This window comes from Ipomoea nil, unplaced genomic scaffold (assembly GCF_001879475.1).
Source record: "Ipomoea nil cultivar Tokyo-kokei standard unplaced genomic scaffold, Asagao_1.1 scaffold2006, whole genome shotgun sequence".
Taxonomy (NCBI): domain Eukaryota; kingdom Viridiplantae; phylum Streptophyta; class Magnoliopsida; order Solanales; family Convolvulaceae; genus Ipomoea; species Ipomoea nil.
Genome location: NW_017618434.1, coordinates 46,541 through 59,587, shown reverse-complemented (window position 1 = coordinate 59,587; position 13,047 = coordinate 46,541). Strand labels below are relative to the sequence as shown.

Genomic DNA, 13,047 nt, shown 5'->3' with positions numbered 1-13,047 from the left:
ACTGTGCGCGAAACGCGCACAGCAGCCTCCTTTTTCTTCTCTTTCTTTTTCTTCTTTTTCTGCATTCTCCTTGAATTTGCAGGAGAAATATCTCCACCAATAACTCCACCCCACACTTGTTATTATCCCCACCCGAGATAATTCATCTGACATTATCTCCATAATATCCACTGATGTGGATGCTCTTACCCCCTTATTCTTCCTACTTCACCTATTTTGTCTTTTTTATTTTTATTTTTCCTCGTCCCAACACTTTTTTATCTTATACCTTAGATGATTTAAATTCATATTACAAATAGCATATATAAGTTCGATTAAATTGAAACTTAACTAAATCTAAATTCATGATGGCAATTTTTCTTATCTCCGATTTTTGCTCAACCAAGGCCACGATACCTTTTCCAACTTGTTTGGTTCTTAATAATAATAATAATAATAATAATAATAATAATAATAATAATAATAATAATAATAATATTATTATTATTATTATTATTATTATTATTATTATTATTATTATTATTATTATTATTATTATTATTATTATTATTATTATTATTATTGTAGATTGTTTGTAATAGTACATCTATTTTGTTTGTTTTTGAATGTAAACTTGGATTTCTACATTTATTTTTTAAAGAGAATATTTATTAATTATAATCATAAATAGTGGGTAAAAGATTATAAAATGTTAAGTGGAGTATTAAGGAGTGAAAGACTACATGCATGTATGCTAACAAATTGCCTGCATGGGTAGCTCAACTGGTCATAGAGGTGAAACTTTGAAAGACTGACCAGCGATCGAGTCTCACCAGCGGCAGTGTGGGAGCAACCTCTCAAAGTGAGGGGGGCTCCTTGTGCGCAGTGAGCACCGGTCTAGCCTCTATGGTTCATGTTCAGTTGAGTCACCATGATTTACATCATCCCAAATGCTCTGTCAGACCCGGGTGTGGGGGCAAACCAAAAATAGAGATTAAGTATACGTACTAATTAAAGCACAATATATACAAACATACTGATGCTATAATCACCAAAAAGTATGTGATTACCTTTTGTCTATTAATAATATGTTAATTAAAAAGCATTCATTTCAACTCAATTTACCAAACCTTCCACCAATAATTTCTTTAGAGCATCGTGTGACCATATGTGATATGATCTATTAACTAATGATATATTAAACAAATGCACTCATGCACTCTAAAGTCGGTGGCCTAAAACAATTTTTTTAAATATCTCATGTCATAATCAATTTAACATATATAGTTAAAGACAAGGAAAGTTAGGTGCTAGTTAATCCTTCAATTTATATAGAAACTAATTAAGGCTAGGGTACCTAATTACTAATAAGAGTATACTTAGTACATGCATGGTCCACCATTCCCATCCATAATAGCCTAACATTTCTGTTGGTCCCGATAGAATGAAACGAGAGTCTAGAGGGGAGGGGCGGGGGGGGGGGGGGTGAATAGACTCTTTTCGTGAAATGCCCTTAACGTCACCTTTCGGTGTTTTTGGCGCAGCGGAAAAGTCAGATTAGTTTTAATTGCTTTGCACGAGTTTATGAGATTAGAGAAACTTTCGGTAACAGTGATGGTTAGAATGATGCAAATGCAGAAATAAAAAGCGTAAGTAAGGAAAAGAAAGAACACGAGATTTTATAGTGGTTCGGCCAAACGTTGCCTACTCCACTCTTCTTCCACAACTTATGGAAGGATTGCACTATCACTCCTTAGCACAATTACACAAAGACTTCCTTGATCACTAAGCTGGACAGCCTTCGTAGGTTTTTCAACTTCACAAGTTTACTCCGCCTCTATCAACTTCTTCTCCTGAGTTGAGGTTGGTAGAAAGTGATTTCTTGATTTCTCCAACAATGAAGTCTTGACTGAGAGATGATTGCTTAGAACAGATTGCAAGACTTCTTTTGAGGTGTAAGAAAAATGATCAAAGACCTTCTTCAAGTAACTTAACACCTCAATACTGGTTCACAGAAGCTTTTGGAAATCTGAGAGCGTTTCAAGAGCTTTTGTAAGTAAATGAGTCGAGTGATAATGAACCAGCACTTTCTTAGTTGATGAAGGTGGATTTATATAAGTGATGAAAATTCATCCGTTGGAGGGAGATGGAATTTTCGAACCTTTTAACCATTGGACAAGGACCTGGGAGCTTCATGCATTAAATGCTCCATTAATGAGGTTGTACCATGTAGCCGTTGAAGGTATGGAAAGCATTAAAGTTTTGTCCTTTAGCTCCAGGAGATGGTACATCTTCATTTAATGCTTCTTGAAAAGTGTGCCCCATAAGATGAAGTCCTTATTGTCCTAGGATGTTGTCAAATCAGACATGTAGAACATTCTTCTCGTTGTTGAAGAGAAGTAATGCTTGATAAAGATCGTATTTTAAGAACACTGTCCTTTCGTGCTTGTTGACAACTCCTGCTTGACTCTCGTTGTTGTTCTTCATGTCTCGTGTCTTCTTTCGCCTTGGAGACCCTATCATCTAGTCATAACTCATTTTCGTGTGTTTGTCTAGCTTAACACGAATTACAAAGGAGTTATGGCAACTCTCGTCTAGGACGAAAGCAGCGATTGAAAAAGCTAAAAGATAGGGGTCTACTTTTTTACATTACATTGGTATCATCAAAATTCTAATACAAAGTTCCTAACAATTTCCCAACAAGAACGAATGGATGATTAGGTATTCTCATGATCATATCACAATTCATATCTAGAGATTTCAATTCATATATATATATATATATATATATATATATATATATATATATATATATATATATATATATATTAGTAAAAATTTAAATTTTTGTAGTGTGTTGAATGTTATTTTTATTTTTCTTTTGTATATATAAAAAAGGCACAATTAAATTAATTATATAGCTAACGTCTCAGAGAAGTTTAGTGGTATGTAGTACGTCCTTATTTTAAATAGCAAGTAACAAAGGCTATAATGGATCCGTTACTAATTAAGTTTATTGATGACTATAATGAAAGAGCCAATAATAGGTCATCAATTTTAAATTGGTAATGCTTTAGTCTTTTTTAGATTATTTGAGATCAAATTTTATTAAGAATAATTTCGAATTTGATATTTAAGTTTTTTATACAATTGGGATTTAATATTTATTATTGAGTTTAGTACTCCGTATTTGTTATGATTACTATATATGTAACAAATTTAAGAGGAATACACAAATATCTAATTTTGGACTATAATAATGTACAAAAAAATATCTATAATAATATAATATGAACACTTTACAATTCAAAGCAATAAATTATTATATCCACTAATAAAAGGAATGAGTAGGTAGGGTTGTAGATTCTAAATTTATTATGTTGTGCTCTGTCGGGTCAGGACGTGGTTTATTTGGATCTGGACAAATTATTTTGTGAAATCGAATCCTTCTTGCAAGGTGAATTTCGATTCAAAATACACAATTTAATACTGAATGTACACAATTTACATACTAATTAAATATTCACAATTTATATACACAATTTACAAAGTAAATGTAAATTGCAAAATGGACCATGATCCATTGTATAACAACTATTAGAGTTGAATCGTGATAAGGACTTGGTTAAATTTCACTCGTTAGTTAATTCAAAATTTTGAATGTAAGTATCAAAATGTTTAATAATCCGTTTCTGAAACCATGATTGTAGGAGGGAGGATGGTGTAAGAGTGTCACTGACTGCCTGGATTACATTGATCAAAAAGGTGGTAGCACCAAACCCAAACCTGTAGCTTTTCGAAATCTGTTAAGCAACCAAAAAGAAAAAAATCCAGGTAAAGAGCAAATTATATGGTTAAAATTGTTTAACTTCATTTTAACTACTCTTTGTTTTGTGTTTCTAATTATTAAGAAACTTCTATTTTATGAAACTTGTAGACTTCTTTAACTGGAACAGAGTTGATCTTAGATATTACGATGGATCATCGTTTACGGGGAATTCTGAAATATTTAAAAATGTATGACCTCAACTTTACTCATTTTAAATTAGAATGACCCGTCTATGTATTATGATTACTTGATTAGTTTTGCATGCAATGTTATGTACTTAATTCATTTGCTCTGCACTTGATTACGCATATAAGCACATTAAATTTCTACTTTGGCTTACTTTGCCATTTTTCAGGGTAAGAAACTTTATTTTAGAGGAGCAAAAATTTTCAACGCTATAATTCAGGAGCTATTAGACAATGGAATGGGAAGTGCACAAAATGTAAGCATTTTTTGTTTTAGAAAACGAACAAGTGGTTAATTTGCTTAATTGTTTGCAAAATCATTATCTTTACATATATTATTTGTTAAACTAATTGTGTGCGTGAATTTGTATTATGTCATTTTGGTTTTGTGAGTGGTCATGGTCATAGTTTATAAATTAAATGATAAAGTTGTACCTAATTTTGAAAACCTAAATTATCTATAGGCTCTTTTAGTCGGTAGTTCAGCGGGTGGAGTGGCAACCGCGATTTATTGTGACAGATTTCGACGCCATTTTTCTAACACTTCTCGAGTAAAGTGTCTTTCAGATGGTGGATATTTTTTCCTATCGTAAGTTAATTATACCCTACATATCAAATTTAATTGAATGAGCTTTTAGTATGATTAATTATAAGTACTGAATTTTACATGTAAAATTTTAAACAGGAAAAAGCACCATCAAGAAAACACATTTCTGTCCATGTTTGATGGTTTGATCAAATTACATGTATTATTCCTCTTAAATATTATACTTTGTTAAAATGATCTCATATTTTCTCCATTACTTTCAATTTATGCTTTTACTGTCCTGCATATGCAAATGTTTTTGGTTAACTAGGGATCCAAAAATGCATTGCCTACGTCTTGCACTTCGAGATTAAGTCCAGAAATGGTAAGATTTAACAGCTTCAATTCATTTCATTTTTAATTACTTCAAAGAAAAATAGTTTAATAATCAATATTGAATTTTTGTTGTAGTGTTTCTTCCCGCAAAATTTGCAAGCTGACATTCAGACACCCATCTTTTTTTTAATGTCCGCGTTTGATAGAATTTAGGTTTGATTTTTTTTTTTAAATTTATTTCAACAATAACCTTTATAATTAAGAATCATGGTTGCAGTAGGCCTAGGCGGTTAACTAAAATAAAAAAACAATAAATGCACGTGTGTGGTGTATGTCATTTATATTATAATATAAAATTAAAAAATAAATTAGCTGGCCTACTTGGCCGAGTTAATTGGGTGCCTATGGGACCGCCTAGATCAATTTTTGCAACAAAATTGCACCTTTATCAATATTATTTCAAGCAAAAAAAAAAAAGGTATTTTCAAGCAAACACACCAATCTCCTTTATTTACACTTTGTTTTTTGTTACGTTCCTAATTACTATGGGCCAATTTCTTTCATTATGCTCTTATATATTTATTACAGATCGAGTATACAATGGTATCAAAAGAATTTCATGTATGTGCTATGGGGAGGAACTGTTCTTCGAATCAAATTAAAATCATGCAAGGTTTGAATCAATAAATGTTTATTATATTCTAAACATTTCATATAATTAAAAGCTATTGCTCAATTTTGACTTGTTATATTTGCATGTTATCATTTCAGATCTTAGGACTGAGCTCTTGTCTGTTTTGCCTGAACACCACAATTCAAAAAAAGGGATCTTGATTACCTCTCCGTATGCTCATACTCAAGCTTTAAGCCCTTCTTGGAATTCTCAAGCAGCCGGAACTGGAGAGGTAATGAGACAATATTTTAATTTATTTTTTTAAAACAAAAGAAATTTGTTTATCGAGTAATATATCATTACTGTCGTCATATATATATATATATATATATATATATATATATATATATATATATATATATATATATATATATATATATATATATATATGGTATAAATTAGTTTTTAAGTATGCAATTATTAAATTTAAACAATATCCTTCTTTTTTGAAAACTTTATAGTTGTCTTTCATCATTCTAATTGATATGTACCCTTCTTTTTTGTTTTTGTTCTTTTTCTTTTAACAGACTATTGAAAAGTTGTTCAGAGAATGGTATTTTGATATCAAGGCTGTTCAAGTTATTGATAAGAATCAGTGCCCATATTATCATTGCTCATCAAAATAGGTTTGAGGAAAAAAACAAGCTATGGGTTTGTAAATATTTGTTGAAGAGTACTTGAAAGCTTTAAACAATGGGTTTGTAAATATTTAATTTGTTGAAGAGTAATTGAAAAATTTAATTTAGACGGTTGTTTATCTGATTCACAATTTGTTTGCTTATTTATTAATTAAATTTAAAATTCCTAAAAGTCTATTTTCATATAAACATAGTGGGAATGAAACAATTTTACAGAGAAAAATAATGATTGATTGAATCAAGAAGGTTTTATACATATAATCAACAAAATTAATTTACACTCAAAACAATGTTTATTTTCGAATGTTTTAAATAATTGAAATAGAAACTCATTTCTAGATTTTATGCACGCATGCATCACTAATTTGTAAAATTAACATTGAAAAGATATACATTAAAGAACCGATACTCATACAATATGTGGAAGTAGTATTAAGATTGAAAAGATAAAGATTATAGTAAAGAGTTGATATGGGGAAATAGAAATAAGATTAAAAAAAAAAAGAGTAAATTCCATCAGAGGTCCCTTGTCTTTAGTGACAATTTTAAATTTAGTTATAGACTATTGTTTTTGCCATTTAACATCCTAAACTATTATTTTTAGTCCGTTTTAGACATTCTCATGACTTTTTTTTTTTTTTTAGTAAAGACAGTTTTGTCTTTTCATATTTTTCTGTTGGTCCCGGTAGGATCGAAAGAGAGTCAAGAGGGAGGGAGGGAGGGAGGGGGTGAATAGACTCTAATCGATTTTTCAAAGAGTCTCCTTTCGGAGTGATGCACAGCGGAATAAAATGTTTCGTTTTAGGTTTCATTTCGGAGTGATGCACAGCGGGATAGTCTCGTTGTAATAAATTCCCTAGATCTAATGAAATAACTTTTCAGTGTGCTATCACGAACCTTATCTAACTCATGACCATCACGAAACTTTATTTGTTTCGTGATACTTCCGATAGTAAATCTTAATCTTTGCAAGTGATCTTTATTTGATTCATCTTTGAATAAAAACAGATACATCAATTCATTATGTTACTGGTTAGTCATCTAACACTTAAAATAGTTGGAGGTCTCTCATTGGATGAGGTGCCTGCTTTCTTGAAGTATTTCTCATAAATTGGAACATATCAAAAAATAGACTCTGTTGATGATCTCTCATCAGATGGAGTGCTTATGAGTTCGACTCTGTTTGATTGTTCCCTTATCTTTATGATCCTCTCATTTGCCAGCTTCCTTGCTTCTTGCTTCCAGATAAAGCTCCCTTCTAGTTTGTCTCTCAGAGAGTTCGTCCATCTTTTCCTTTCCCTTGCCCTGGTTCATTCCTGCAACTACAATTCAAACAAAAACTTAAAGAAATTGTTAGTGTGATTTTCATGTCATTGATCCATGCCCCCTTTTTATAGTAGGAAGACAAATCCTTTTACTGGTGTTGGGAAAAGAGAAAGTTATTCCTTTTCCCTTTCCAAGGCTTCATCGCCGGATATCAAGAGAATCCCTACATAGATAAGCATTCAGCGTGCATAAAGATGATACTCATGCCATGATCTTTCGACTAGGTCATCTCAATCATTCCTAGTTCATGTCGAACTGTAGAGAATCGTCCTTCACTCAAAGGTTTTGTTAAGATATCTGCCAATTGTTCATCAGTATTGATATCTTCAAGCGATATATCCTTCCTTTCAACATGGTCTCGGATGAAATGATATTTGATATCAATATGCTTAGTTCGAGAGTGTAACACGGGATTATAAGTGATAGCAATAGCACTCCTGTTATCACAATTTATACGCACTTCTCGTGCTATTACTCCATAATCTTTGAGTTGTTGCATCATCCAAAAAATTTGAGCACAACAACTTCCAGGTGCAATATACTCAGCCTCAGCTGTGCTTGTTGCTATGGAGTTTTGTTTCTTACTGAACCATGACACGAGTCTTCCCCCTAGGAACTGGCAGGTTCCAGAGGTACTCTTCTGGTCAATTCGACATCCAGTAAAATCAGCATCTGAGTAGCCAATTAGGTTGAAAGATCCTCCTTTCGGGTACCAAAGTCCAACACTTTGGGTTCCCTTAAGGTATCTTAAGATTTTTTTTTTTTTTTGCCGCACTCAGGTGGCTTTCTTTAGGTTTAGATTGAAAACGAGCACATACCCCAACAGCGAAAGAAATATCCGCTCTACTCGCTATTAGGTACAAAAGAGAACCTATAATTCCACGATACTTTGTTTGATCTACATCATCTCCTTCATTGTCAATTTCCATTCTTAATGATGTATGTTGGAGAATTCGCAAAAGGACAACAACGTCGTGCAGGATGTAGGCTGTTAGGCAGTGTGTTTTAATAGTAGAAAGGTTTCTGTGTCGTGTCTAAACACTACCTTAAAAGCATTTAACGAACAGGGCTATCGCTAGCTTTCGACCGGTAAGCACAGAAAAGATAACGCAGGCAACCTCTATTCACTGGGATTTCGCCATGTGTTTTACAGGGTTGGGGACGAGCGATTTATATACTGAAAGTAAAAACCGCTCGTCTTATCTCAGCCATGAAGAACCAACGAGAAAATTGGGAAGTGGGAAAGACCAACGCCAAGTGCGCGCACGTTCCTTTGTTCACAATGAAGTGCGGACAAGGTGATCTAAAACCCACAAAAATAGGGGTAGAAATGTGTAGTGGGGTGCAAAACGTTGACCACACCGCGACGCGCGTGTGAACCGAGCCGGGCAGCGGCAGCGGCGCGCTCGTGGTTTCCCCCTATTTCCCTCCATAACACTTCAAACCTTCTCAAAGGGATTGATGAATAAAAGGGGGTAAAAGGTGGGTTAGCTTGCCAATGTGGGACACATGAATAAGGACAAAAGTCACAAAAGGCACCCAAAAGCCTTTGCCTTGTAAATGTTTCCCAACAATCCCCCACAAATTTAAAGGGATAAAGGCTATACCCAAATTTACCTGAGCCAGTACAAGAGCTAACTTCCATGTCAGTGTACGGAACTTGAACTGTCATGAAGGCATCAAGTAACTTGTTCCCCGAGAGTGAATTGAATCTTGAACTCATCGGTTTATTGAGTTTGGAACTTGAACGCCCTTTATTAACTCTTTAAGAATCCCTGTATAGTCTAGCTCAATCTAGACATCAACTCTGTCAAGAGTATCTCAATATAGACCACCCATCACGGGTTACAGAGAAAGCACTGTTATTACAGTTTTCTTTAGTGTAAGTCTTTCCGTGATTTGACCCCGAAGTGGTATCCATCACGAATTTCTTACCTCATTGGGTTTCAGACCCATCTCCCTTGATGTATCAAGGACGGCCTTTCGGTTTAGGCCTTTTGTGAAAGGATCTGCAATATTCCTTTCAGACCTCACAAACTCCATTGTGATCACCCCATTTAATATAAGCTACCTTACAGACTCATGTCTGACTCTTATGTGTCTTCTTTTCCCATTATAGACATTATTCTGTGCTACACAGATGGCAGTTTGTGAATCACAATTCATAGGAACAGCGGGGGCTGGACACCCCCACAATGGCACGCCTGCCAGTAGGTTTCTCAGCCACTCGGCTTCCTGACTTGCCAGATCAAGCGCTATGAACTCGGCTTCCATAGTTGATCTAGCAATACATGATTGTTTTGTTGATTTCCAAGAGATAGCTGCTCCGCACATAGTGAACACGTATCCACTAGTCGAGCTTACATCTTGACTATCATTTACCCAGTTCGCATCACGAAACCCTTCTAGCACTGCTGGGTGTCCTTTGTAATTAAGACCCTAGTCCACGGTGCCTCTAAGATATCGCAATATCCTTCTTAACGCATCCCAATGCAGGGAGCTAGGGTTGTGAGTATAGCGACTGAGCTTATTCACTGCAAATGCGATATCAGGTCTAGTGTAATTCATCAAAAACATTAGACTTCCAATTATCTTTGCATACTCTTCTTGAGACACACTAGCGTCTACGTTTTTTAACAATTTGATACTTGGATCAAAAGGGGTTTTAGCCGGAGTCACCTCATAACTGTCAAACTTCTTTAGAAGTTTCTCTGTATAGTGGCTTTGTGACAACAAATAGCCACAATCAGTCTTTGTGACTTTTATTCCCAGTATTAAATCGGCTTCCCCTAAGTCCTTCATTTCAAATTTGACACATAGAGTCTTTTTAGTTTTATCTATAGCCTCAAGGTTTGAGATAAAAATCAACATGTCATCTACATAGAGACATATGATCACAATGCTAGACTCTATCTCTTTTGTGTACAAGCATGCATCTGATCGGTTAGTAGAATAACCCAGATCGTTTTATGAAATTTTTCATACCATTGTTTAGGGGCTTGTTTCAAGCCATATAGAGACCTCTTGAGTCTGCATACTTTTCCTTCCTGCCCTGGATCAACGCATCCGGGAGGTTGCTCCATGTAGATTTCTTCCTCTAGTTTACCATTTAAAAATGCTGTCTTTACATCCATTTGGTGAACTATCAACCTGTGTGAAGAAGCCAGTGCAAACAAAACACGAATGGTTGCAATTTTTGTTACCGGTGAATAGGTATAAAAATAGTCCTCACCGAATTTTTGTGTGTAGCCCTTGGCTACTAGTCTGGTTTTGAATCTTTCAATTGACCCATCTGGCCTTAGTTTCCTTTTGAAGATCCATTTACAGCCGATTGGTTTGCAACCATTTGGTCTGTTGACCAATTCCCAAGTGTGGTTAGACTGTATTGAGTCTAACTCACTTTTGACTGCTTCTTTAATTTCCATAAAATGGAATCTACTGAGTGCAAGGCTTCTTCGAAGCTTTTTGGTTCCTCTTCTAGGACTAGTTGACATATGAGCTGATCACAAAGTTCATTAACATCTTTCAACTCAGTTACATAAGTTAAAAAAATCAGAACCAAAGTTCTTTTCAACTCTAGGCCTTTTACTTCTTCGGGGCTCTTTAGAGTTGATTGGAAAACTGGGAAAAACATCATGCGAATTTTGTTGAATTCTATCAACAGGTGTACCACAAGCATTATTTAATGGAAAAATGTGTTCAAAGAATATAGCATCTCTAGATTCACGCATTGCACGGTTTTCTAAACACATAAATCTGTATGCTGCGCTGTTTTCGTCATACCCAACAAATACGGCATCTACGGTTTTAGGTCCCAAATTGGGCCTTTTAAAAGATGGTAGTCCCACCTTAGCCAGGCAGCCCCATACCTTTAGGTACTTAATATTTGGGACATGCCCTTTCCATAGCTCATAGGGGGTTTTTTCAAACCCTTTGTGCGGGACTCTATTTAAGATGTGGTTTGCTGACAAAACAGCTTCCCCCCACAAGGAGTCCGGAGCACCTGAACTGATTAACATAGCGTTGATCATTTCCTTGAGCGTTCTATTTTTCCTCTCGGCAATGCCGTTTTGTTGAGGAGTATAAGGGGCAGTTAATTCATGAATAATTCCCGAAGATTCACACTGAGTTTTCATTGTATTTGATTCATATTCTCCCCCTCTATCGGAGCGAAGACGTTTAATCTTTTCGTCTAACTGATTTTCTACCTCAGTTTTAAAAGCCACAAATTTTTGTTCGGCTTCATCTTTTGTTCTTAGTAAGTATACTTTAGAAAACCAGGAGAAATCGTCAATGAAAGTAATATAGTAGCGTTTTCCACCTCTACTTTCAATAGTTTTAAAATCAGCTAAATCGGTGTGAATCAGTTCTAATACAGATGTAGTACGCAAATTCACAGTTGAAAACGATTTTCTAGCAAATTTTGCTTCAGCGCAGATTTCACATTGTGTGCATGCTTCATTAGGCAGATTAGGCAACAAATTCATGCTTTTCATTCTATTTAAACATTTTGTGTCAATATGTCCTAATCTACCATGCCAGATATCTAACGAAACATTAATGTAAGCAGAAGAAGAAGCATTGTTATTATTGGTTTGAACATGCCAAGTCGGGGTGTGGTTTTCAGTACCAACTACATCAGAATGCTTTCTAACTACTGTGACATCTAACACAAAAGCCCTCCACGCAGGTATCCTTTTCCCAAAAACATCCCACGTCGAGTCATGACCATTCGGTCAGACTCAAGTACCATTTTAATTCCGGCCTTATTAAGTAGGCCTGCAGAAATCAAGTTTCTACGGAGGGAGTGAACAAAGAACACATTTTGTAAAAGTAACTGTTTCCCAGACCCAAGCATTATTTGTACTTTTCCCCTACCACTTACCTGGGATATGCTGGAGTTTCCATGAACACTTGTTCTTCTCCAGTGATTGGCTCAAACTCTTTGAACAGATACTTGTTATTGCAGAAGTGACGGGAGGCACCAATGTCTACAACCCACTAGTCTGGATCTTCAACTGTATTTGCCTCGGTTATCACTGCTGCCACTAGGGGTGACCACGGTTCCGGTTCTGGTTCGGTTCCGTGGATGGCGAAACCGGAACCGGAACCTTATAGTAAGGTTCCAGTTCCGATTCAGAACCGGCGGTTCCGGTTGGAACCGCCGGTTCTAACCAGAATTATTAAAAAAAAAAAAACACTATAATATTTATTTTTTTCCGGTTTGGAACCGGAACCGCCTCCGGTTCCAAGATTTTACAAACCTTAACCAGAACCTTATAGGTTCCGGTTAAGAACCGGAATCGGAACCGTACGGACGGTTCCGGTTCGGTTTCGATTCGCACAGTCACGGTTCCGATTCAAACCGTAACCGTGGTCATCTCTAGCTGCCACAAGGTCAGAGTTCTCTGTGTCTTGCACTATGTGTGCTTGGCCTTTTGGACCTTCAGAATCTGTCTTTTGACCATTCTGGTTTGTGTTCCCTTTGCGTTGGTAGCATTGGGCAGCACGGTGGGCACGTTTGCCACAAACATAACACTCACCAGAATTCTTTC

The 13,047-nt window shown here is 35.4% G+C and overlaps 1 protein-coding gene across 2 annotated transcripts; it reads left to right on the top strand.

Moving 5' to 3' along the window:
- Positions 1-4,169: 4,169 nt before the first annotated feature.
- LOC109147508 (pectin acetylesterase 7-like) lies at positions 4,170-5,528 on the top strand. 2 transcript variants are annotated; one of them, XR_002048659.1, is made up of 6 exons: positions 4,170-4,250; positions 4,458-4,582; positions 4,679-4,739; positions 4,851-4,904; positions 4,991-5,068; positions 5,444-5,528. XR_002048659.1 is itself a non-coding variant. In XM_019295114.1 (6 exons), the coding sequence occupies exons 1-5, from the start codon at positions 4,233-4,235 to the stop codon at positions 5,066-5,068; spliced, it is 336 nt and encodes a 111-aa protein (XP_019150659.1). In that variant the 5' UTR covers positions 4,176-4,232; the 3' UTR covers positions 5,469-5,481. The 2 variants fall into 2 exon arrangements, 1 of the variants encoding a protein (XP_019150659.1); XM_019295114.1 differs by having other exon boundaries at positions 4,176-4,250; positions 5,469-5,481.
- The last annotated feature ends 7,519 nt before the right edge of the window (positions 5,529-13,047 follow it).

Coding starts and splice junctions, on each gene's coding strand:
- LOC109147508 (XM_019295114.1), top strand. Junction 4,583..4,678: donor GGTGGATATTTTTTCCTATC/GTAAGTTAATTA, acceptor AATTTTAAACAG/GAAAAAGCACCATCAAGAAA. Junction 4,740..4,850: donor ATGGTTTGATCAAATTACAT/GTATTATTCCTC, acceptor TTGGTTAACTAG/GGATCCAAAAATGCATTGCC.